The following is a 25396-nucleotide window of genomic DNA, read 5'->3' on the forward strand; positions in this document are numbered from 1 at the left end:
CCACCTGCGCAGACTGTGGACTGAGGCCGGGGCTCCACCTGCGCAGACTGGAGCCTTTTCATTTAAAGGCACAGCGATAGCTTCTGCCTGTGAAAATGCTGGTGGCTGAGGCCTTTCCATTCGCTTTCTCAGATGACCTCCCAGGATTCTTGACCTCCTAAGCCACACATTTCTTTTTAAAGCCTGTCAGATTTGGGGTCAAATCTTTCCTCTAAGGCGTGTTTCACATTGTGTTTTCCCACGCATTTGAGAGCACGTGGTCCCGGCGACAGGCTGGAGGGAGGTCCTGCTGTGCAGCTTGCTCTGTGCAAACTCACGTCCAGGAGGAGGGGCAGCAGACGGTGACCAGGGTCCACACAGTAACTGGGGTCCTAGAGCCCATGGACGGCTCCCCTTCCCCACGGTGCCCGCTCTCACCCATGCCCTTGCTACCAGCTGAAGGGACTCCCAGACCCGCCCCTCCCTCCCAGGCTCACTGGGGGCCCAGGATGGGCCAGGAGCAGGAATAAGGGTCTTCACGGGAGAGGAAGGTGGTGAGAGAGGGGAGTGCAGGAGGGAGGAGTTGGGTTTCCATGCAGCTGAGAGGGAAGGAACTGCCTTCCCAGGAACAGCCCCCCCCCCCCAGGCTCTCAGCCACACAGAGGCCTTGTTCCCTCGCCTGGTGGTCACTCCCTCCTGGGTGCAGCCTAATTCCTCCAGCTTTAACACACGCCCACCAGCCACCTGCGACCATCCCTGCCCCCCCCCCAACACCCCCTGACCAGGTCAAGTTCACCTCCAGGGAGACGGAGGCCCCCTTTCTGCTGTGCAGGTGGTTGGTTGTCACCAGGTGTCTGCCTGTCCCACCCCTGCTCTCACCTGACCAGGTAAGGAACTTAGTGCCCTGCAGGAAGGGCGTGGCCCTGTGACTAGACCTCCTGCAGGTGGCTGGAGGGCCTTGCATCCTGGTGCTCAGAGACTGTCCGCGTGCCTCAGACTCCAGGCTGCTTGGGTTACAGCAGTTTTGTTGCAGGGCCGACAGTGATTCTCCACATCTCAGTCCCTCTGTCCGGCCCCCCGGGAACCAGCGCCCAGGCCTTCTCATGAGCTGTGCTGCTCAGAGGAAAATATTCCCGAGACAAGAGGTGGCCTCTTAAGGCACTGTGAGTACACGTGGTCACTCTAAGTGACCACATAATGAATATTCCCTTTCTTCAGTAATTAACTTTTCTGGAAAAAACTGCCCGAGTGTGCAATTTGTAAGTTTTAAGGTTTTAGGAGCTAAGTTCCTGCAACAGTGTGGTTACCTTTTTAACAGAGATTAGTATAACACTCATAAATGCATTGCGCCCCTGGGAAGCTGCGGTCTACCGGGGCTCCTTCTTTCTTCTGCTCTGTGTGGGTGCTGATTCCCAGCCACGGTCGCCTCCGAAATTCCAGGTGGTTTCCATGGCAGCGCAGTCCAGAGCCACAGACCCAGTTCCCCTGCCAGAGAGTTGGAGAAATGGGGCAAAGGCCTGGAGAGAGGCTTCATGCGGCCATGAACGCCGGTGTTCCGATTTCCAGAACACTGGAGGCCACGCAGGGAGCTACAAGCACCATGCTGAGAACTGCAGGCCAGGCTCTGGCCCACAGCTGCTCTGGGAACTTAGGGGTGGGGGAGAGGGAGGGAGAGATGGAGAGAGAGAAGGGACAGAGGAAGGAGGGGTGGCAGACGGGGGGTAGGAGGAAACGGAGGCCAGCACAGAGCCGGGTCTCTGCAGTTTGAAATGAACTTCCCGCTCCTCTGTGGACCCCTTGACTGTGTTTCTCTGCAGTTTCCTTTCTTCCGTGATGATAGGAACGGCCGTGGCCCCTCCTGACTCTCCACGCTGTCAGCTACTTACAACTCAAGAGTGTGCAGCGCTAAATTCTACAATTAGAAATATTTTAAATTACATAAATTTAATTTTGCAAACAAAAATAGAGAGAAGTTGAAATGCATTTCTAGAGAAATCCTTCTGACAGTGCGCATAAGCCTCCAAACCGGAGGAAACCTCCCCAGAAACTTGGCTGAAGTTTGAGGTGAATCCCTTCGGGAGACTTTGAAATCCTAAGACTGTTAACTCTTTTCCTTGAAAAACTTACTGGAAAGACAAAAAGAGGAAAGAAGAAATGATTGTCCTGCACCTTTATCGGTCCCGCATCAGTCAGATCCTTCGGGTGAAGACCAGGGTCCCTCCGCGAGGTCCCCAAGGAAGGGGACCAGCACCTGTGGGCGCCGGGCTGCTGGCGCGTGGAGACTCCACGGAGGGCCGGCAGGAAGTACAGGTGCAGTCAGCGGTCCCCACCGCCGGGCACGCATCACAGTCACCCGGGTGCTTTCAGCGGATGCCCAGGCCCCACCGAATCGCCAGGGCTGGCTTTTGTTTTGTTTTTGTTTGTAACTATGGGGGAGGGGCAGCCAGGGCCCAACACAGTCACTCACTCCGGGCACAGCAGCCAACTCAGCTGGGGCGGAAGAAGGTTGTCTGAAAAGTCATTTCAGTGACTCCAAAAACTCCGCGCTATTGCCGAGATATTTGAGAATGTGATACGTGTTTTTTTCTTGACTCTTTTCATGGAAATTGGAGGGGTATAACCATCTGCTCCCCATTGCTAGATTTATTTTTGCAAAACAAGAAGAAACAATCTAAACCATACCAAACAATGTACTGTTTGTTTCCCGAGGTGCTGTTTTAAATAAAGGGGCCTCACAGGCGGAGGCCACACTCTCCAGGGGTTTTTAATCTCTAATTCTCTAGAGTCACAGTCGCCTGGGTCCTTCCTGGGCCAATGCAGGGGGCCCTGGTGGCCGCGCAAGGGGCAGGTGCTCTGAAGCGTCTGGGTGCCCATCCGCTTGCCCCAGGGCCCCCTCCTGTCCCTCCGCGGTCTCAGGCTGTCTCTGTCTTTCACTCTCCTCCCCTCTCACCCCATCGGCCACCTGGACTCACTGCTCCTGACTCTCCAGCCGGTTGTCACAACATGAGCCTGACGCCCTGGTGACGGACGGGCTGAGTGTCCATGGCCAGCATCCCCATAATTCTCATTTTCCGCCCGTCCAGCCGCTGCCTGGTTCGGACTGGAATTCACTGCTCTTTTTAGATTCTTCCTCCCGGCTCCCCGGGGTCTGGCTGCTGGAGCCGGACTGGAAGTCATCAGGCCCCGGGAGCCTCTGCGTGTTCCACTGCAGGAAGCTCCGCGCACAGTGCGTGGTATTTAGAATCATCAGGTGGGGCACCGTGTCCCATGGTCGGGAGACACTGCGGCCCTTCCTTTTACACTGAATTTTACTCCAACCGGGACGACAGCAGCCCCCCATCAGAGACAAGGCCCTCGACCGTCCCATTTTAGAGTACGAGTCAGATACGAGGTGCGATGAGTGGGAGCGAAAAGCTCAGTCAGGGGGAAAGGGGGTCACTGAGGTCCCCGAGCGAGGCTGGGGCAGAAGAGCCAGCGGCCGGGAGGCGGGGGCCGGGTCTGTCCCGCACCCTGTTCCCGTGAGATTTAGGGGCTTCAGCACCAAGCCCTCGTGGACAGCGCACCTTTGCTCTGGAAGGGCTCCGGGTTCAGGTCCCACCCGTCCGGGTCCCTTGGTTCCAGGGGGGCAGACACTTTGGCTCTGGGTGTCCTCTCCTCTGCACGAGCTTCGGCCCCTTCCCTTCTGGGCGGCACTTAAAACAGTTTAGCTCATTTTTCTAAAACTCAGGCAAATCTTCCGTTGCTTGTGGAGCAGTGGGTAGACTTTCTGGGCGTCCCTGAGAAGGGAGCCCGTGGCTTCCAGACCCATTGTTCGGATGAAATCTTCCCCTTGATGGGGCTCCCGGGCCTTGGGCGCTGCAGGCTGTGGTCGGCCCCAGAGCCGTGCTTTAAGGCAAACGGGCAATTATTCGAGGTGATCTGTCCTGAGGTTTTAGGTTTGCCCCACCGCCACTCGGGGTGTTTCTCCGCACACCCGCAGACGACTCAAAGTGGGGCTCACTGGACCTAAGTATAAACGAGCCCTTTGTCTGAGGCTCTGGCTGCACAGAGCGGGCACTGTCCCAGGACTCCCGTGCCTGTCTCTGCCAGGCCAGCTCCGCATCTGCGGCTGCCAGGCAGGGATCACCGCTGACTGACCACATCCAGCACCATGTGCCACGCGCCAGGCTAGCTGGCACCTGCCAAGCTCCGGGCAGCACCCGTCACCCTCGTCCAGATGGGGACTGAGGTCACTGAGAACGCAGCGAACCTGGTGACATGCAGGCATCGTCCCCCTCATCAGAATCCTTCCCAGGCCTCACTATGTCGTCTTAACACCATTATATGGAAGCAGAGATGCAGGCACAGTTTAAATAAGAGACTGCTGATGAAGGGCTGTCAGCATGGGAACCAGCCTCGAAGGCCAAAGGCCACCCTTAACCCTGGTGGGTACCTTGTCCCAGACCTGACTGGGGAGGCGCCCAGTCTCCAGCCGGGCAGCCGCCGGCCCAGCCACGGGAGCAGCAGCCCCTCTTAGCCTGTCAGCATCTGGACCGAGGCAGCACTGGTCCGAACTGGGCCACACGGGGCACTCGCCGCTGTAACGGCATTTGTGTGCGGCTCCTGTAACACATGTGTTCTTACTGCCCGTGGTACATGAAAGACACACCACAGTCGGCTGAAATTTCCGTCTAAAAAGCAAAGGTATAGAATTAGGATTTCAGACCCCACAGATCACCCAGAATTGTGCCATTTCTGGGGAAACCACACGACTAGAGGTTCTGACTTTCTGGTGTCCACTTTTTTCAGAACACAGATCAAGACAGAATCCATCTTAAATGCCAGGTTATCCCCTAAATACATGGAATTAAGTCCCACAGGCTCCTCCTTGGAATCCACCTGCACTTCCGCTCAGCCGATGGGTGACGCTGGGGATCTGACTGGCACGGAACCAGGGGCGGCCCTCTGCAGGGAGCCCGGCGGTAACAGTCCTGCTGGCACAGAGAGGGCACGGTGCCCACCTCCCGACTCACACACACACCTTTTCTGTTTTCTCTGGGGACCCAAATCTTTGAAGGACAAACTGCATCTGTAAGTGGTGCGTCTCCCCTTTCGACTATTGAAGGGTCTTGGCCATTTTCCAAATTGACCTTTGAACTTCTGACTGCTGGGCCCGACCCTTTTGAAATTACTTTTGGCAAAAGAAAAACACTCTAGTGAGTGTGTACCGGCGCTCTGGGGTCCGTGAGCTTCCTAAACCAGATGCCAGCGTCCCTCGCTGTGCTGGGCACGCTCTCAGGAGCGTGGAGCACAGCTCCCGGGGCACCGCGACCCAACAGCCTCATTACGACGGTATTTGACCATCACTGAGTTTTACATCCTGGTCATTGCTGGTGGCGGTTCAAGCCCGAGAACCGCTGCTGACGCCTGTCAATCCCAGACACCCGGGTGGGGGCACCACAGAGACAGCACCTCGGACAAACCTGAAATGCCTCCGAGACCCCTGGCCAGATTTTACACCCTCCTCAGACAGAAACACCAGGCACCGGATTCCTCTTTTATTTAATGTTAAGAAATTGCACCACGGCAACTCGGAAAACTTTCTCGGGATGTCAGTAGCAACACGAATAGGCCTCATGGTCGCCTCTTTTTTTTTTTTAACTAAGAGTCATCGACCGAGCAACATGGACGCCCCCAGATCCGCTGCTCGGGTGAACAGGGCACAGGGGATTCTACGCACCAAAGGCAGTGAGAACACAGTGACCCGCGTGGGGCTGCGGCTGGTCACACGGGGGAGAGGAAAACAAAGAGGCAGGGACGCAGAGACAGGCCAGACAGACAGACCCGGACGGCACCAGGACAGGAGACACGAAGGCAGAGGCAGAGGGGGGCTCCCCAACGTCCATTACTGTAGGAAAGTCCTTAAGACGTTATTGTCACGCTGGGCACAGACCCGGGTCCCTCAGTTATTAGTGCTTGCACTCAGTTTACGTAAATGAGACCACGTTACGACGCTGCCCACTGGGAACTCAGCTCTCTCTCCGCCTGCCAGTGACCGTCCAGGACCCAGCCCTCTCCCGGGAAACAGCCAGAGCTCCCTCGGGGACAGACAGACGTCTCAACGCCAGCTCAGCAGGGCTGCTGACTTTGCCTCTCTGGTGCTAACGGGTCCAGTTCAATGAGAAACTGTGGATCTCTCTGCACTCGGGGGTCAGAAAAGACAGCCACTCAGTGGGAGGGCTTTGCTTACGCAGCTCATCGGGGGGCAGATCCAGTTCCCACTGAGTTAAACGCATCGTCTAAGGGGGGGGTTAGCACAAGATCTCCACAAGAAAAATATAAAATTGGTTTTAAAAAATGTAAGGCTTCAATGCAAACTCTAATTAAGACCTGACACACTAAAGTCTGACAAGAGAAACATTAGTCATTGGCTTTTACAAAACAGGCCCCAAACTGAGGGAACACATTGTTTTACCATAAACCTGTCTAATCTGATAAATTTTTCCTGCGCAACCTTATGTGAGTTAAAGGTAGTGAGATGCAAGGAGAGGGTACCCAGGAACTGGCCCCGAGTTAGCAGGGAAGGGCGGCCCCTAAAAGGCAGAGGGGTTTTACCCTTTATCCACACAGCAAACAGAGATCTTCTGTTTTAAAACCACCATGTGCAGCTGCACAAAGCCGCCTTTCACTGCTTTTCACGCGCGGTTCAAAACCTGGGCCCTGCCCCCGCCCTGCCCCGCCCAGCCGCTTCCAGCTGTGCCACCGACCCTCAGCTCCGGGTGCCCAGCTCCCGGGGCCCAGCTCCGGGCGCCCAGCTCCCGGCGCCCAGCCCCCGGCGCCCAGCCCCCGGCGCCCAGCTCCCGGGCGCTTTCCCCGTCCAGTGGGCCTCGTCCCTCCCCGCTGGTGACTCGCCTTCGGTACGTGGCACAGGCGACATTCGCTGGCAGCACAGCGCGGGGAGACGACGGGTTTCAGGGGAGGCCGCCGGTCCCGCCCACAGCTCCCCGGCCGTGCCGGAGACGTGTCGGGGTGCGGGTGCGCTGAGGGTGTCCGTGCGTCCGCGTGAGAGTGAGCCGGGCTGTGTGCGTGGGGTGTGACGTCAGCGGAGGCTGTGGACGTGTGAGTGTGAGCGTGTCCGCGGGGTGCCCCTGGCTCACAGCGCGAGTGCCGCGCAGGGCACCCCCAGGACGAGCTGACAACAGCGCTGTGGCCGCCGCCAGGTGCACAGCCCCCCGCCCCCCCCCCCCCCCCCGGGGCCATCAGGGCGCCTGGGTCCCGGGGCCGCCCGACCCGGCACCTCTGTCCTGTTCAGGAGAAACACAATCCCAAGCGCAGCCCGACCGCCACGTCCACCACAGACGGACCCTCCTGGTCCCCACCGTCCTCCTGCCGGCCACGGAGAGGTCCTGGGGCGGTCCGGGCTGGGGGCGGGAGTGGCCTGGGCAGGAGGCTGTCTGTGTCCACAGGGGCCCAGGACACGTGGGTGGTCCAAGGACGAGGCTGCGTGTCACCCACGGGGTCGCCCGGGTGGAGCCGCAAGTCCAGGGTGGGCTGTGGGCGCCGGGCGAGCGCGTCCGGCCCGGCGGGCTCTGCTCCCGGGGCGCAGGGAGCGGGGGCAGGGTGGGCGCCGGGCGGGTGGGCCGGGGGCGCTCAGGGGGGCGCGTCCAGGGCCCCGGGGCGGGGGCGCGCGGCGGTCGCCGACTCCACGCCGCGCAGCCACTCGGTGCACCTGCGGACCAGGCGCTCGTCGGGGGCCGCGGGCTCCAGCTCCACGTCCTCGTACCGGTGCCGGTCGCGGAGCAGCGACGCCGGGAGCGCGCGGCGCGGGCCGGGGCCCTTCGGGGAGCGCGCGTCCTGGGCCCCGGGGTCGCCGCCCCTCCGCGGACCCGCGGCCGTGGCTCGGGGGCCGGGGGCGAGCGGGCGCCGGGCGTCGGCGGAGGGCGCGGGGAGGGCCCGGCGGGGCCGCGCCGGCAGCTGCTGCTCCAGGTGGCGCCGCGGGACGGGCCGCGCGGCCTCGGGGGTGCGGCTCGGGGGGGAGCCCGCGGAGGGCCCCAGGGCGCTGAGGCCGGAGCCGCGCCGGGCCGGGGGCCGCCTCAGGGTGGCCGAGGGCCAGGAGCGGGTCAGCGGCGCCTCCGGCCCCTCCGGGGGCCGCTGCTTCTCGCGGGCGGGCGGCGCGGGCGGGGCGCAGGCGGGCACAGCCGCCTTCCGGGGGGCTCCAGGCCTGCGGGGGGGCGGGCGCGCGCCGGGGGCGCCCGGGGCCGGGGCGGGCGGCGGGAAGGGCATCGTGTCGCGCAGCCGGAGCGGCGGAGAGGACGCGCGGCCCTTCCTCCGGGCGCGGAGCCGGGACCCGGCAGCGGGGGAGGGGGGCGCCCCTCGTCTCCCCTCCTACCCCCCCCCCCCGCCCCCGTCCGCGCCGCCGCCCGCTCACCGGCCGGGAGCCAAGTCCCCTCCTTCCCTCCGCCCGGCCCCGCGCCCGCAGGAGGAAGGGGGCGCGGGGCGCGGGGCGCGGGGCTGGAACCCGACGGGCGCCCGCGGCCAGGAGACGGGAGACGCCGCGGGGGGGGGGCGGGGGGAACCGGCGGGGGGACCGGCCCCGGGCGCGCGCTGCTTGTCGGCCTGAACCCCCGCGGGCCCCGCGCCTCCCACGTGCGGGGAAGGCGGCTGCGGGGCGGGCGCGAGGCTGGGAAAAGGCGTCTCGGCTCCGCGTCTGCGTTTGAACCCCGTCGGCCCCCTGCTGAGCGGCGGGCGCTTCAAAATTAAAAACCTAGTTTTCTATGAAAAAGCAACGGAGGCGCTTTGGTTCTGCGGCGACGACACGGGAGAAACTGGACAGTCACGCGCCTGCGTGTCCGCGGCCGCGGCCGGGCTCCAGCGGAGGCGTCCCCGGTCCCCGGTCCCCTGCGGCAGGTCGGGACGGACGCCGCCCTCCAGCCGTCGGAGGCCCCTGAATAGCTGAGACCCGACGGCGAAGGCTGGGGACCCCCCCCCCCGCAGGGCCGCGTTGCTCCAGGGCGCCCGCGGGGGAAACGGGGCGCCTGCGGCACCTTGGACCGTGTGGGCGCCGAGGAACAGCGACCCCGCCGAGATCCCCAAACCGCGTGGGGCCGGCCCTTCCCGGGACCACCAGCGCCGTGGCCCAGGCGGGCGAAAGCCACGCAGCGGTGGGTGCGCCCACGTGTGCCCAGAGCCAGCGGTGCCCGGGCAGGACGCCCCCGCCCCCCCCCCCCCCCCCCCCGCCGCTGCCCCGCCGCACCCCCGCCCGTGTTCCAGCCGAGGTGGCTGCGGGCAGGGCCGGAGGCGCGCACGACCCTGACGGTGCCAGAAACCGTCCTCAGGGCGGCCGGGAGGGGAAGGTTAGCACCGCGATCTCCCCCAGCACCCCCAAACGCCCCACAGGTCAGTCTCCAGAAATGTGCAGGTGCAGCTTCAAGACACAGCTCGGGCTGCCCCGTCACTCGGAGGCCCTCCGGCTCCCACCCGGGCCTGGGGCCCTGTCCGCCCGGCTCAGGTGTCCTGAGCGCCTCGGCCGCAGGTCTCCGCAGGTCCAGAAAGCGCCCGTGCGCCTTCCCCCAGGCTGTGGGACCAGCTGTGCGCAGGAGCAGCGGAGTTTTGCCAGGAGTGGAGGACTGGAGATGGGGGGAAGGGGTCAAACACCTTTTCTTGTGGGCACAGCCCAAGAGGGAAGAACCAGCAGTTGGACAGACACCCAGGGACTTGAGCGGGGCGTGGCCTGGGCGATGGCTTCTCTCGGCTTCCTCCCTCCGGCAGCCTCCCAGTGCTGACGGGCAGTCCCCTAAGAACCCATGTGTCCACAAACTCCCCTGGCTTGTCACTCTCCATTCCACAGGGAAACGGGGGCGGGGGCACCCCAACATCACACAGCTCCAGCGGGTGGGGAGGAGCTGCGACCCAGCAGTGGGGTTCCAGAGCCCCCACACTGAGGTCTGTAGGCTGGGGACGGGTTAAGCAGAAACTAGCAGAAACTGGGCATTTCTTCCAAGAGAAAGTGAGGTTCACCACTGCCATGCACTCTCCCCAGACTGGTCACTGGAGACCTGGCCTGAGGGATGTCAAAGGTCAGCCAAAGCCTTTTTTTTAAAATCCTCACCTGAAGATGCCTTTTTAGAGAGAGGGAGAGACATTGACGTGAGAGAGAAACACCAATCGGTTGCCTCCCAAGTGCACCCCGACTGGGACCCAGCCACCACCTTTTGATGCACAGGACGTTCCAATCACCTGAGCCACACCAGACAGGGCACCTGCGAAGCCTTTCTTGTCCCAAGAATTTGGGATCCGCAGCCGGTTGAATCCACAGGCGTGGAGCCTGCGGATGCAGTGGGCCGGCTCGGCCGTTCTGCCTTCCACGGAGCACAGGCCCACCCCCAAGGCTACGGTCAGGCCTGCGGGAGCGAGTTCCTTCTGCACCGAGGCAGCACTGTGCCCGTTCCCCAGGTGGGGCCGGACCTGCGTGTCCCTTTCAGGGTCTCCTTTGGTGAAAACCCCACCATGCTGTCTGCTTCTCCACCTCGGCTCCACCTCAAGCAGGCTCTTCTTTGCCTCAGTCCCCCAGCCCTGGGTTGCTGGTGGCTGGTCACCTCACCTGCCCAGACCTGGCTGTCAGCTCCCTCCACCCTGCACCCAGACCCTCCTCCTGGTCTTCCCCCTTGCTGTGCTCAGGGCACACCCTGGACAACACACCTGCAAATGCACTTGGGGCACAGTCCTACCATCTTCTACACACCTGTGCCGTGAGCATCAGCGAGACTGTGGCTCACACCTGCTCCACAGAGAAACCAGAGTCCACACCAAGTTCTACCGAACTGCACCAAAGTGCCGCTCACTTAAAAGATTGTAAATTTGATCCAGAAAAGGTTATTTTTCCAAGAACGGGTTTATTTCAAAAGTGTAAAGATTTATATATTATTTTTATTACATATAATAAACAATTTTTAGTTTAAAGTAAAAATTTTCACATTTAAAGTATTTTTTTAAAAAGTATTTTTAAAGTCTAGATATTTTAGAAGAACCAAAAAAGTTGACTATATGGCACAGCACAGATTTATCCTTAAATATTCACATCTCAAATGCTGTTTAGAAAAGATTAAAAGACTGGCTAAAAGTCATTCACAATGGGCGATGATTAAGCTCTCCCTGTGTCTGGAAGAGTATTAATGACACAGAATCTAGCGTTACAAGCATCCTGCAGTGTATCGAGCTTGCGACTTCACTAGGGCACAGGCGTCCCGACTGGCACTGCAGTGGGCAGGGAGTGGCCACGTATCAGGAAAACATGTTCCACCCAGAACAGCAGCAACTTCAAGCCCCTTTGTGAAGTTGCTGGGGTTTAGCCCAGGAGGGAGGAACAGCATTTCAGGACGGCATCCCTGGTGGGGAAAGGAGAAAACAACGTAACCACCTGCCCACTGTCAGAGAACATTTCTGCCAACAGACAAGTGCACGACCATCTGCGTTAGAACTCGGGGACCGGACACCTCACTGTGCTGAGCATCCTGGAATCAAGAGCGCAGTTGGACGCACTGGTTAATTTCTGAAGTGACACTTACTTTAGGAACCTTTACCAGCACATCCACTAATCTTACTATAAAGAAACAGATTTAAATACCAAAGATAACCAAACAAAAGGACTCATTTAAAAAAAAAAAGGCTGGATTTTAAAAAAACAAACTGTAACTGCATGCTCAGAATTTTAAAAATTCATGTGATAAAATCCATTTGCCTTTAGTACTTTCTCTGTCTGCAGTATTACTAATACTTGTGTTTACTGGAACCTATTGTTTTTATGAAGCCTGTCAGAAGCAGGCACCCGAGCTGGAGCCCTGTGGGCCGACCTGCACCTTGCTCTCTCTGCAGGATCCGCACTCTGGGGGGAGGGTGGGCCCCTTTCTGGAAGCCTTGCCATGGCTGTGAGCTCGCGTTGCGGGGAGTGGCACCTGTCTAGGCGACCTCGCCCCTCGCTGAGAAAGGGCAGGGACCTCCTGCAAAGGGCCAAGCAAGGAAGTCACTCCAGTGCTCTTGCTCCGCAGCTTGCACACTGGACTCAACCACAGCTGGCTTTTCTTCCTTGAGTTTATTCAAAAGAATTATCCCCTTGGAATTCAATAGAAATAGAATTTCTACCCGTTTCCTTCACTGTTCTTATTAGGAACACAACTGCTGTTTCTCATGCACAACCTGTGTTTCCAGATTTTACAAAGAAGCAAAGCTGTGTGTCAACAATGTTTCTGACTCAGATTTAAGGCTACAATCAGTCTTGCTTCCCCCCCACGACCACATTAAGTGCATTTCTCTGAAAAAGCATAAATGGTCTTGACAAAGAATAAATGTTTCTACTGGCTCAAAACAGCACCCATGTGTTAGACCTCCCTTTTCCACTAACTTCCTTTTTTTAAGTAGAATTTGTTTTGCTGGTGTCTCCACATCCTATTTACTGAACATTTGCAGTCATGGAAGGATCCAGAATCCCGTGTCCAGGTTCCACGGCTGCAAAGGTTCTGGTTGAGGCAGAAGTTAAGTCCCAGCCTGCCCACTACACGCGCTGAGTGCCCTTACACACAGGCTCCTCCTACTCACCTCACTTACACTTTCATCATTTCCTTTAGGGGGAAAGTCAGCCTCATAAGTAACAATTTAATGTGAAAATTACTAAAACTGATGTATTTTTGTGAAGCTACTCAGAGGACCAGAAACCGATGGGATTCAAACAAGCTCACCTCGCATACGGGATGTAGGACAGGCTGTACCTGCAAGAGAAAGGCCAGCTGTTGAAACGTAACCTAGACAACGCCGTGTTCCAACACCACAAAGTAAAGCAGCACATTACAGCAAGGTTATTCTCCACACCTGCCCAACCAGCACAACAGCACCGCCCAGGACCAGTTAGAAATGCAGATCACTAGGCCACACCACCCATCTCCTGAGTGTGAAACTCCATGTTTTCAAAGCTCTCTAAGGAACTTTGACGCCTGCTAACGTCTGAGCTTATTACAATAAAAAGGCTACCCCCTTAAAGTTACTTTTTAAAAACATATTTTTACTGATTTCATAAAGAGGGGGAGAGAGAACCATCAATGATGAGAGTCATTGATCGGCTGCCTCCTGCATGCCTCCCATTAGGGACTGAGGAGCCTGCAACCCAGGCACATGCCCTGACCGGGAATCGAACCTTGATCTCCTGGATCATAGGTAAATGCTCAATTACTGAGCCACACTGGCCAGGCTAAAGTTATTTTCTAAATAGAAACTATCAAACAATTGAGAATAAACATATTCTCCCTTAGGGGCAAATCATTAATTATAGATAATGAAATAAAAAGCAACATATTACAGAAACGACTGAGGGATTCAAGTTAAAAATTTTCACATTTCACCAAGAGTGAAACCTCTCCACAGGGTCCCTTTGTAACAGGCAATAAGGGCATTTAACATTCGTTGACGGTACATGTATTGGTGGAAAGGTAGAAACAGGCCCAAAAAAGATGATCCCAGACTGGGTACCATCAAACAGGAGACCGAAAAGAGCAAAACCAGGGAGAGGGTTCCTGACTCCTGGAAGGAAAAAACAAAAAGCTCTAAAGGTAAAGGAAAAACACTCTAATCTCTAACGTGTGGGAAGCCTTCCCAGTCTCCCAGGGAAGCGTGCAAGGAGGGCACATCGAGTCCATCGCACGCGAAGGGCCTTCCCTGCAGCTGGGCTGGGGGCGGCCAGGATGTGCTCACGAAAGGCAAAGCATGAGGGGGAAGGAGGGGTGACTGACACTGGGAGGGGCAGAGGCAGAGCAGAACCTTCAGTGCTCATCGCTGCGGATCCCCACGGAGTCAGCAGCAGCACGAACTGCAACACACCTGCCCAGCGAGCTGCAGACCCCCACTCCCCCAGGCTCAGCCGTGACACGGCCTCGCCCCTGTGGATTCATGTGGTGTCATCTCCGTTTCTTATCATTTTCGCTCACATATCAGAAGACCAGTGAGTCATCCTGGTGTAACTATGCCAGTGGCCCCCCCCCCCCCCAAGTCTCCCTGCCTGACTGCAGCCACCCGAGGCCGACCTACGTCCCATGGGACACACTGCAGACTCCACTCATCTGACCCCTCGGGAGGCCGGCCCCCTCCTGGGCTCATGCTCAGCCACCAGATGAAACCCCAACAACTTTCCTAGGCTCACAGGCTCAGAATAAGGTGCGCATCACAGCTCAGGGATGGTAACTTCCTGTGAGGGCAGGACTTACCAGGTCATCGACAGGAACTGCAATATGCAGAATAGTAAGGCCAGCCCCTTCTTGTGCCACTGACAGCAAGAGACAGACATAATGAGGAAAGGATTTTTCAAACCATTTTCACAACCACGTTTAACTCTCCCCTTCAAAAATGTAAGACGATAGGTCCATTTTATTAAATCTTAGTATGACAAATTTAAGACTCAATAGATGTGAAACTTAACTATCCATAGAGTATATTTCCTTTATAAAATTCTGTGTCCATTAACTTAGATACTGCTAAATACATGGCATTAAATCAGTGAACTGAACATGCCAAAACTCTGCAATGTGAGGTCCTTAAAGCAAATGTTAACGTTCCTAAATCAACACTTAAAACCCCACGGAGTTACTAGACTTACATCCTACGTAGAATTACAGACTTTACTTGGTCTCACTTGCTCCTTTCCGTGAGTTATTTTTTGAAGGAAAACTGTATTTCATTGTGATCTTCTGGAGTAATGTATAATAAACAGTTTCCACGACTGTTTTTAAATGACCCATTTTTAGAATCCCTTGTCCATTCTTAATCTTCATTTATTTATTTAACCTACTGATTATAAACAAACAGGCTGCTAGCCCATTCCAAAATCAGAAACCAATTTTCCACAGGGATACGCAAAAATTGTTAAGAATATTCCTTTCACTTATCAATGGGAATGTGTTGTAAGTAAATTCCCACAGAACTAAAGTTCAGTCCTGACAGCGTCAAAATTAAAAGGAAAATCAGAACCGCTTTTGCTACAGCATTTCTAAGACATGACACACTACCCCTCCTTTAAACGGAGGCGTTTTGTCGATGGCTCAAGAGCCACCTCAAAGCCTTCTGGGGAGCAGGCCGGAAACCATCAGTCCACATGAAGGGCCAGGAGCCAGGTACCTGAGCTGAACTGTAACAGTGAGCTCCGTAGGGATAATGAAGCTGTTCGCCTCGCCCGGGTGGTACGGGACTAATGGAAGTTTTTGCTCATTTGTTTTGGTTTGATTTCTGGCCCTTCCTGTGTAGTGGCTTCGACAGTCTGTGCCCATAACGTGCCTTCGTCAGCGGCTACCTCCGCCCTAGCCGAGCAGACAGAGGCCTCTCCCAGCTCAGGGCTGACGGAGGAGCCTGAGCTACAAGGAAGGACAAGCTCGCCTCTGCTCATTTCAGGTGCGGAATCGAAGGCAAGTCTAGCCACCCACTGGGTGTCACCACACATTACCTTAGGGACACATCTTTGGGGGGTTTTTTGTTGTGCTTTTTTTTAAGTATATCTTCATTGATTTCAGAGAGAGGAAAGGAGAGGGGGAGAGAGAGAGAGGGAGAGAGAAACATCAATGATGAGAGAGTCATTGATCGAGCCCACAACCTGGGCATGTGCCCTGACCGGGAATTGAACCCCAATCGCCTGGATCCCAGGCCGATGCTCAACCGCTGAGCCACACCCGGCCGGTCTTTGGTGGGTTTTAAGAAGCCAGACTTTGAGCTCCTTTGAGGTAGCCCAGTTAGTGAGAAGCAGGCGTGGCCAATGTACTTACCCAGAGAGCAGCACACAGGGTAAGCACGAAACACAACTGGGGGAGGAAAGAAAGAACTGTGAGTCCGCATCCTCTCAAAGCTTAGTAAGAATGCATCCACTCCCTGCCTTCATCTGCACGGATAACATACTCAGAACAAGCCAGTGAGACAGCCGACTCCCACTCTATGCACACACTCCAGGGGCTATTCTACTTTAGAGTCTACGACCGCAATGCTCCCTGGCAAATGGAAGCACCTAGAAAATAATATGCTGAGTAAGTCAACAGAAAGAATGTTAAAGAGTGATTTAGTGACAAAAGCTGTTCTTAGGAATGACCACGTCCATGCTCAGTCACCACACTACCAACATGGCACTTAGTGCCGCTGAGACACAGTTGATTGCTTTACCCAGTTCATGCCATGAGGAGCCTCCTGCGATGCCGTTCACACAGAGACAGCGTTACCACTCCACATGTCTGTGCCCTCAGGAGGCAGGGAGTTGCAAGGGGGGGGCAGGTGACAGCAACAGAGACAGGCAGGACTCTGGAGACAGAGAAATAGGCGACATCCCAGTCTGACGCCCACTAGCCGAGTGTTCTGGGTTAAGACAGTTACTTGTCTAGACCTCAGCCGTCTTCCCTTTGAAAGGGCAGCAGCTACCCACCAGCTCTACAGGGGCACGTGAGAAACACATCAGAGCATGTCTGTAATGCGCTCGGGGAGGGGGGGTGGCTGGCACTTAGAAGGCGCTAAGTGTCCGTATTCCTTTACCTTCGCTATTGGGCACAAGCCTATGTCAGCAGCAAATGAGACCCTGCCAAGCGTTCGAGTAGGAATGTTCTGACAAGTCATCACTAACATGAGACCAGTGAATAACTAATGGTCTCGCTGGGGAGACACTTTATGTTTCTAAGTGTCTGAACACCTCCCGACCTTGTGCTCATTAGAGAACATCACTGAGACCGGTCTCAGGGTGTCCCAAACAAAATAACCTACGTAAATCTTAGTGAAATACCAACCTGCCACAGCCCAACAGCGTAAGGTAACTTCTCAGTGACCTGGGTAAGTTAAACATTAATACGTACGCTGCTATACAAGCTAGTATAGGAAACTCAAAACTGTTGAGAAAGTCAGAATATGATGAAGCTCAATAAGGACACAAATAAAAAGGCTACAAATAAAAAGCAAGGAGAAGGCACACGTCACAGCTGAAAATGTTTCCAAACCTGTGAAACTGCAAGATTAGCTGTGTTTGAAAAGCAAATTAATAGTTAAAAGGATAAACTAGCTACGCTAACATTTCAAGTCAGAAACGTGCTTTCAGGGGAAAGAACTCTGGGAGAGACACCAAACAGGCACATGAGCACCAGAGGCTCCGCGGAGAGGGGCTCAGGTCCCCTCGGCACATCACACCCCAAACGGCCATCTGTGAAGACCCCCAAATGCAGGACAGAGAACCTTGAATGAAAGAGGGACGACCCAACAGCCACAGACAGGGCCCACCCGCAAGGGCTGGCACAGGGACAGGAACTGCAAGTAAAGCCCTGCTGTTGGAAGTTTGTCAACTAGCCAACCGGGAGGGACAAAGCCAGGGGATAGGCCACTGAAACCAATGCCAACCCTCCCTGAGAAGACTCAAATGGACCCAGAAGTGACCTGTCCTCCAGCCCTGTCCTCCAAAGAGCACACACAGCAGCCCATAAGACACGCTCCCAGAGCTGGACCATAAAACACAGCGAGCTTGGATTTTCACTTTAACTGCACAGCGCTAGCGTTAGACAGGTGCATGGGAAGTGGGATGTACCCAGGCGATCGTGTAGGGGACGCTGCATCACCCAAACTCTTCAGTCTCAGCCCTAAGGACACCATTGTCAAGCACAACAAGAGAAACGCGACAAGTACTCGCAGGAAAATGGGCACTTGCTTGTAAAATAACACAACAAATACTTCAATAGTTTTTATGTTTTCATGTTTACTTACAATCATAATAACTGTCGCGAGCAATCTTGTGGTTTCAAACATTTTCTTGAGTTGCTTGAAGGGTCCCATCAAAAAGCATGTGCTGTTCGAGACAAACAGAAGAGCTGAGAGGCAGCCGACTGACCCCTGGTTACACAAACGCTCTCAAGAGAAGACATCCTGAGAGTTGACTCAGTAACAATCTCTCACTAAACCTGGCTTATTTTTCCTTAATGTTAAGAGGAACCTTGAGTCTTCTATCAGACATGAATGCCTTTTCACAGTGACCCACACTGCTACTTACAGCTCCACGTGAGCACGGGAGCCAAAGCCACCTCAAACTGGCGAGGCTGTTTTCACTGTGTGCCAGTGTCACCACCACCTCCTCATCTGCGGGCACAGTCCACAGCAGAACAATGAAAAAAGGACACCAGTGACCGTCAGGGAAGAGCCTCTAACAGCTCCTCCAGAGCCGTGCTAGTCAGCTTCCTTCAGACCAGTCTGGACAGTCACAGGAATGAGCCCAGGAGAGCGGGCTGAGCCTGGCCTTGGCTCATGCACATTTACTGGACAATACCCTGATCCAGAAAACTCCTGGAGACACAGACAGTCACCTCATAGAGGTAAGCGCACAGAAACGCAGAGCTCTTAAATCTGATAATTGCACCAGCATATGTCAGTACAAAGATGCACCCAGGAAGCCTCAAAGAGGGGTCCCCAAGGCCAACCACCATGCCTCTGTATCACCACCCTGACTTCCTGCACAGCACATGTCCATACCTTCCCGCTGGGCTGCAGGTCACCTGACCAGCTCCCTCACTGAGAGTGGGATGCAGGCTTCCTGAGAGCAGGGACTTGGGGCTCCGCAGAACTGTCGGGGGAAGACTGCCTCATCCCCTCACTAGGCACATCCCCAAATGCTGGACGGGGGTGGTAACAGTGCCCACCTCATAAACTGGGGGTAGAAGCAACTCTGGCACACAGCGAGTGCCCACATGCTAGCTACTCCTACCTTGAACACTATGATAGCAGCTGGCACACACGACAGCAGTCAACACATAGTTACCCAACGAATGTGGATTTTGTGACTGAGTCCACCCTACATCAGAGCTACAGAAACATGTCCTATCAGGAAAATGTTCATCAGGAAGGAAAATTTTGAGGCGATAGCAAATGAAACATTTTGGGAAGCTGACGCGGGCACATACCTGGCTAAGGCGGCAATATTTCCAAAGGTGTAAAACACTGCGAAAAGCTTTATGCCCCCTGGGAGCCACAGCAGTCCAGTCCCCTGAGTCAAGACACCAGAGTTACTTCAGTTTACCATGGCAAAGGCATCAAATGAAATGCACCACAACAGTGTAATACAAATGTGCAACAGTGTAAGTTCTCAGTATAGATGTGCTCCATAGTCTCTGATGGTATCATTTTAAAATGTTAATTTTCAATGTTATTTACTAATTTGTATCTTGTGTCTATCTGCGTATAAATGAGCCACAACACAATGTCCTATACGTGAATCTCCCTACTTAAACATTCCTTTCCAATGGCAAGTTAAAAAAGGTAACTAACATCTAAATGACTGACTCTGTGGCTCTTTTGATTCTTCTTAAATGACATTATTTTAACAAACCATGGCCCCCCAAATATTAATTTCTACATCTTTGTATTGGTCTCTGCTCCTTTATTCCAGTGACTGACTAGGCCCCATCAAGCAGTCTGAGAGCAGTCCAGATAGGGCGACTGCTTGTTGGCACATGGGGCACAGAGCAGAAATGACCACACAATCCCATCTTCACTCACGAGGATGGAGAAGCAGATGCCGCTCACAAAGCAGATGGCGAACCACTTCAGCCTGGTGTTGAAGCTCAGGGATGAGGCGTCCAGGACCTTAGGAGGCGGGGGATCAGAACATGTGCTTAAGTCACCACACACCAATCGGCTCTTTATGCTAAGTTAAGGCAGGTTGCATTTTAACCCACAGTGTGGATGGGTCTCTGTGTTATTCTGCATATTGTAATGCCGTTTAACAACATTAAGACCCCATGACTGTTAAGAGAAGTATGAACATGGTCTGGGACCAGATGGTCCTGAGGAACCACTGTCACCTTCGGTAGGTGTGGTAGCAGGGCTGTGCTCATGTTTAAAGAGCACTTATCTGCTGGGGCAGTACATACACTCTGATATGGATGAAATGACATGATGCATAACACGTATTATAAAACACAGGGTAAATAAAAGAAGCAAAGATTCAACAAGATGGGCAAACTGTTGACAGGTGAGGCTGGGTCGTGGTACAGCGGCTCACCACACCTCTCAGCGGCTGTCTAGGTTGCTTAGATTTAAGTGTCCTATGCGCAAAGCAGAGAAACCCAGGCGAAGTGGGGGGAGCTGGAGAGGGCAGAGGAAGGAACTGGGCAAGGACGAGGCTTCAGCTGAGTTCAGGGCAGGGCTGCAGTGCCAGCTGCTCAGGGTCAGTGCTGCCTTGAGCAGGGCCAGCCTTCTGGAGCCTACCTCATGCCAGTTGCTTATTGTCTGGAGGCTGGGGGCGGAGTGGGGGTGGCTGCAGGAGCTCCAGGGTGAGCAGAGGGGTACAGCCACTGGGGGATACACCCCCTGATGATGGGGGCCTGGGTGGCAACCTGTAGTGCCTACCATTAGACACACTGACAACTTTCCCTGTAAGGAGTTCTTCCCAAACCAGCTCATGAAAGCCTTGGTATCTGCCCAACCAGCATTACAAACACATCTGTCAAACCACCATTTATCCTAGAACAATGACATTCCGTATGTCATGCAAATTCTAACCACCGTGTGGGAAAAAGCAGTACTCTGCATACTTTACACAGCAGGACAGTGCAGCATGCAGCAATGCTAAGTACACCATTAAAACTTATTTTCCCAGTAAGCAGAAAAGTATCAAGAACAGCTGCTCCAAGAAACTAGAAACATACAATAAGAGTGTATTTTCCAGAATAATGAAGTAAAAACAAAGGTTTACACGCAAAAGCTCAAAATACCTTTGGCTACATCCTTACCTGAGTCGATTAATCTGTGAATCCTTATGTAGCATGAAAAGTAGATAAAAATAACTAAATAAAGATTCTGTCAAAGTAACACATCACTTTTTAACACACTTTAAATCTCTTAAAATTTTTCGTTTAATTCAGACATTGTTTCTAGCAGCGTCATCTGTTCGCTGGATTTTAAACAAAGAACGAGCTTGCCTGTAAAAACATCTGAATTTCACTCCTTCCACTAGGAAGAACACCCATCAAGCATATTTTAACCACACAGAACAAAATGAACCCTGAAGACTGCACACGACGTAGGAAATGACCCAGTCGCGCCTGGAAAACGGGAACCGTACCCCGAGACAGGCTGACTTCTGCGTGGTGAGTCCGCATGACCGGAGCGGGCACGAGAAGAAAAAGCGCCCGTTTCACTTTCTTACAAGTTTAAATCGCTCCACTGTTAGCAAGTTCAGTGCTTGGCTCGCAATGGCCAGTTTATTTTCTCTCAGATACATTGTACTTGTTTTTCTAACAGGAGGTGTTTCCCCGTGTCCCGTCTTCCACGGGATGATCTTTAAAATGTAACTGATACAGTAAGTAGGCAGTAGACAGACAGACAGACAGACGGGAGCAGAGGAGGATAGGTGCAGAGCGCAGAGGTCACCAGGGCAGAAAGCACCCCCACCCCCGTGCCTAGCAACGGGCAGAAACGGGACCCCAAGGACCCCAGGGTCACCTCTCCCCCAGCACATGGTTGGTCGTGAGGCTGGGACCCCCCGACCTTTCCTCCCCTGGCACGTCACTAGTCGCGTGGTAGGCCCCCTTCGAGGGCGAAGTGTGCATACATTTCGGGGGGACACCCTGCCTTTAGGGGTTCCTGCGTTACCCTCATGATTTGCAAACTGGTTCGCCTCGGGCTCTGACCCCTCCGGCTAGTCCGGGGTCCTGCCCAAGCACACGGAAGGGAGGGCGGGCGGAGGGGCGAGCGAGGCCCCAACCCTACCCGGTTCCGAGCGCCCGTCCCTGGCGGGCAGGCCGGCCCGCGGCGCGCCCGGCAGAGCTCGCAGGACGCAGTTTCACTCCCGTTTTTAACTCCGCGGAGGAAGCCGCCTCCCTAGACCCCGTGGGAAAGCCGGCGCGGGCTCGTTACCCCTCGCGGCGCTTCACGCGGCTTCGCTTCGCTCCCAGCCTCCAAAGGACGCCGCCCCCCATTCACCTCCCGGGCAAGCGGGGGCGGCGGCCTCAGGGTCCGGGCTCCGCAGCTCCCAGGACCGAGCCCCCCCCGCGGCGCAGCGGGGTGCAGCGGGGGGGCGGGCTGGCCGGCAGGGAGGACGGGCAGCAAACGGGCTCGGGCTCAGACTCCGCGGAAACTGGGGCGCCCCCTCCTCCCGGAGCTGGCCGAACCCCCGCACCCCGGCGCGGGCAGAGCAGCCCCGCCCACCTTCCCCGCTCGGCCCGCCGCCGCCGCGGCCCGGACGGGCTCCCACCTGCGCGGTCAGGCCCTGCTCCTCGTCCTCGTCGCCGCTCAGGACCCGCCGCAGCTTCTCCATGGCCCCGCTCCCGGGCCGCAGCGGCCCGCACTCGCTCCCCGGCCTCCCGTGCCCGCGGAAGAACCCGGAACCCGGAAGTCCCCAGGCCGACCGGAAATCCGGGTGCCCCGCTTCCGGCGCGTCAGCGCTGCCCGTGCGGCCGCCGCCGTGGCAGCGCGCGCATGCGCGCCGGGGTTCCTCGGCCGGAGGGTTCTGAGCCCTCCCGCGGTGGTTCGTGGGAATCTGAGCCGGGGCCGCGCTGCTTCCCCGCCCGCCCGCTGGGTGGACTGGCCTCGAGGGGTCGCAGAGCAGCAGCGAGTCACCGCGCTCGCGTGTCCACAGTCGCTGCCTCTCATCGCCTGAAGTCCCGACGCAGCAGACGCAGGGCCGCTGCTGGGTGGATGAAACCGACCCACGAACGCAGTGCTCAGGCCGCGGGGTGCTCAGACCCATGTGCTGCGCTCGGGCCCACGTGCTCAGGCCCTCGTGCTGCATTCACACCCACGTGCTCAGGCCCTCGTGCTGCATTCAGGCCCACGTGCTCAGGCCCACGTGCTTCATGCACACCCACGTGCTCAGGCCCGCGTGCTCAGGCCCACGTGCTGCATTCACACCCACGTGCTCAGGCCCACGTGCTTCATGCACACCCACGTGCTCAGGTCCACGTGCTATGCACACCCAAGTGCTGCACTGACCCACGTGCTGCACTCAGACCCACGTGCTCAGGCCCACGTGCTTCATGCACACCCACGTGCTGCACTCAGACCCACATGCTCAGGCCCTCGCGCTGTGCTCACCCACGTGGTCAGGTCCTCGTGCTGCGCTCAGACCCTCGCCCCGGCCGCCTTGAGGAGAACCGCCGGGGGTGGGGGGGGGCGGGGAGACGGCGCCGACAGATGGGCCGCGCGGGCAGCATCTCGCCAGGAAGGAGCCGGGGCAGCAGGCCCGCGCTCTCCCGCCCCGCACAGCCTGGCCCCACGGCACCGCACACCTGCTCTCCAGAGGCCCACGAGAGGAGACGCGGCCCCTCGCCTCGGGAGCAGCGGGGCCCCTCACTCACACCGTGGGGTGCTCACGCGGCTCCCCTGCGACCCGGAGCTTGAGCGAGAACCCCTCCGCCTGGGGGACAGCAGCCGGCTCATGGTCCTGGTTTTGCATAAAACTGCAGCCGCCGGAGCAGCGCCCGCTGCGCCCTGGCCAGCGCCGGGTGAACGGCCCGAGCAAGCTGGGGCGGCCTTTCCCCTCTTACCCTCCGTGCAGTGTGGATGCCAGAGAGCCTGGCGCTTTCCACGCGCGCCACGGCGAGGTCACCAAGCCACAGGCTCCGCTTTGCAACTTGGGGTGGTAGTGACAAGCCCTGCTGTTCTATTACATCACCCACTCTGTTCCCTAAAACCTGACAATTAAAGGTGGCAGCATCTCGCCAGGAAGAAGCTGGGGCAGCGGCTGCCCTCCTGAGTTCAGTGGAGAGTTTATTAACCTCATTACAAGACCCCCTAGAAAAGCAGAGCACACGCTTCCTCTGATAAAAGCCCAATGCTCACATTTGTCAGGCAGAACATGATTACATTTGGCCTATTTATACCAAAGAGTGAGGTCTTATCGTGTCCTTAGCTGAAAAAGTCAGAAAACATGATAAACATGTGCTGCAAAATAATAAACCTCAATGGTTCTAGTTAATAAAAGTACATCTAGAAATATCCTTAAGGATTTTCCTTTTGAAGTATAGTAACTTCAGTTTTCCGTGTGCAAGACGATAACTGACACCCTCGCTTTCCGAGGACGCAAGGTTGAACCATGTGAAATGGTCTGTGTCCACCTGGCTGCAGGAAGCAGGCTGAGCCAAAGACAGGTTGAGAGAGAGGAGCTAGTCAGCGAGGCCGAGGCTGCCTGCCCGGGACTGGCCCATGGGAGCTGGGGCTGTGGTCCTTTCTGCAGGTAACTGCCCCCAAATGTGGCCAGCACTCCATCCCCTGCCCGGAGCTCTGCCCCCAAGGGACCTCACGCCCAGCCACCGCCCTACACCAGCTGAGGAAAGGGGCTCTGTTCCTGGAGGGTTTTAGAGGAACCCCGTGCAGGCATGTGGGAACCCTTCCCTAATGGCAACATTGTAACCATTTTGAAAGGTGATATAGAACCTCTTAAATTTCCTCTTCCTGTCACTAAGATTTCATAGTCTTGGTGGAAATGTGGAAAGTGTCAAACTCTCAAGTGACAATGACACTTGAATTGAGCCCCTGTGTGGTTGGAAGTACCTTGGAGGGCAGAACCCAGGAGTGTGGGATAGATGCAGTAATATTCAATCACTGGTCGTTCACTGTCCCATCAGATTGCCTGAATCACTTCTGTGGACCTGATGGCAAATCTTGATACAAAAAGGAACATAGTAGCTTTTCTTCCTTAAGGACCGGCCCCAGAATGCTCTGTGAGTGAGCAAGTCAGTTGCCTATTAGCAGGTCCGTCGCCATAGCTACCTGAGCCCACACAGCAAAGGATGGAAGGAAGGAAGCAAGCCCGTGGGAAGGACTGGTTGTCAGGTGTGGATGGAAAAAAAGAAATTAGGGATGATTGCTTAGAGGGGATGACTGGAATGAAAGGAGCCAAACCTTTAGAAAAACACAGCGCTGGTTCTAATTATGCCTCTCATTTTCCAAGGAGACCCTGATTCTTGTCTGTGGCTTTTCAGTGTGTCTGTTCCTGACGTCACCTCTAGAAACAGGAGAACTGCTCTGACAACCATCGAGGCTGTGGGAGGGAGTGTCCAACTAGGACAGAGAGGGAGCCCCGTCCTCACGCAGGTGCTTCTAGAATGATGCAATAATGACTATAGCAGATTGAAGATGCTGAGACATAAACTGCCTCCATGTGACCACTAGGGTTAGTTGTAGGGGAGAAAATAAGTCTTGGTGTCAACTAATTAACAGGTATGTGTCCCGTGTGGCAGGAGGCCCAGGCTGGCAGATGATGGAGAAAAGTCCTGCCCCGCCCTGAGATGGGACTGGCTGGAAGACAGGAGTCTAAGAAATCAACGGAAAGTCTACTCCCTGGATGGGAAAATGAATTGCAGTTTGGTGTTAAGCAATCTGTCTAATCAAAGAAAAAAGGAGAATATCGTGCTGCTGTGAAGGCCCACACCCAGGAGGCAGGCGCTGTGGTCTCGGTGCA

General features: G+C 55.8%; 2 protein-coding genes across 2 annotated transcripts; both read right to left on the reverse strand.

The window, feature by feature from the left end:
• Positions 1-7608: 7608 nt before the first annotated feature.
• Positions 7609-8241, reverse strand: PRR18 (proline rich 18). The gene has a single exon (XM_087817789.1). It carries the CDS (start codon positions 8239-8241, stop codon positions 7609-7611), a length of 633 nt encoding a protein of 210 aa, XP_087673915.1.
• Positions 8242-10830: 2589 nt separating this feature from the next.
• SFT2D1 (SFT2 domain containing 1) lies at positions 10831-22270 on the reverse strand. The gene is made up of 8 exons (XM_087817744.1): positions 22190-22270; positions 19492-19578; positions 18897-18979; positions 17710-17791; positions 15750-15785; positions 14205-14263; positions 12690-12719; positions 10831-11342 (listed from the first exon to the last, which is right to left on the reverse strand). The coding sequence occupies exons 1-8, from the start codon at positions 22250-22252 to the stop codon at positions 11303-11305; spliced, it is 480 nt and encodes a 159-aa protein (XP_087673870.1). The 5' UTR covers positions 22253-22270; the 3' UTR covers positions 10831-11302.
• Between the last annotated feature and the right edge of the window lie 3126 nt (positions 22271-25396).

This window comes from Miniopterus natalensis, chromosome 5 (genome assembly GCF_054644295.1).
Source record: "Miniopterus natalensis isolate mMinNat1 chromosome 5, mMinNat1.hap1, whole genome shotgun sequence".
In the NCBI taxonomy this organism is placed as follows: Eukaryota; Metazoa; Chordata; class Mammalia; order Chiroptera; family Miniopteridae; genus Miniopterus; species Miniopterus natalensis.

Coding starts and splice junctions, on each gene's coding strand:
- PRR18 (XM_087817789.1), bottom strand. CDS start 8,241: ATGCCCTTCCCGCCGCCCGCCCCGGCCCCGGGCGCCCCCGGCGCGCGC.
- SFT2D1 (XM_087817744.1), bottom strand. CDS start 22,252: ATGGAGAAGCTGCGGCGGGTCCTGAGCGGCGACGAGGACGAGGAGCAG. Junction 18,980..19,491: donor GCATCTGCTTCTCCATCCTC/GTGAGTGAAGAT, acceptor GTCTTGACTCAG/GGGACTGGACTGCTGTGGCT. Junction 15,786..17,709: donor TCGCGACAGTTATTATGATT/GTAAGTAAACAT, acceptor TTCCTCCCCCAG/TTGTGTTTCGTGCTTACCCT.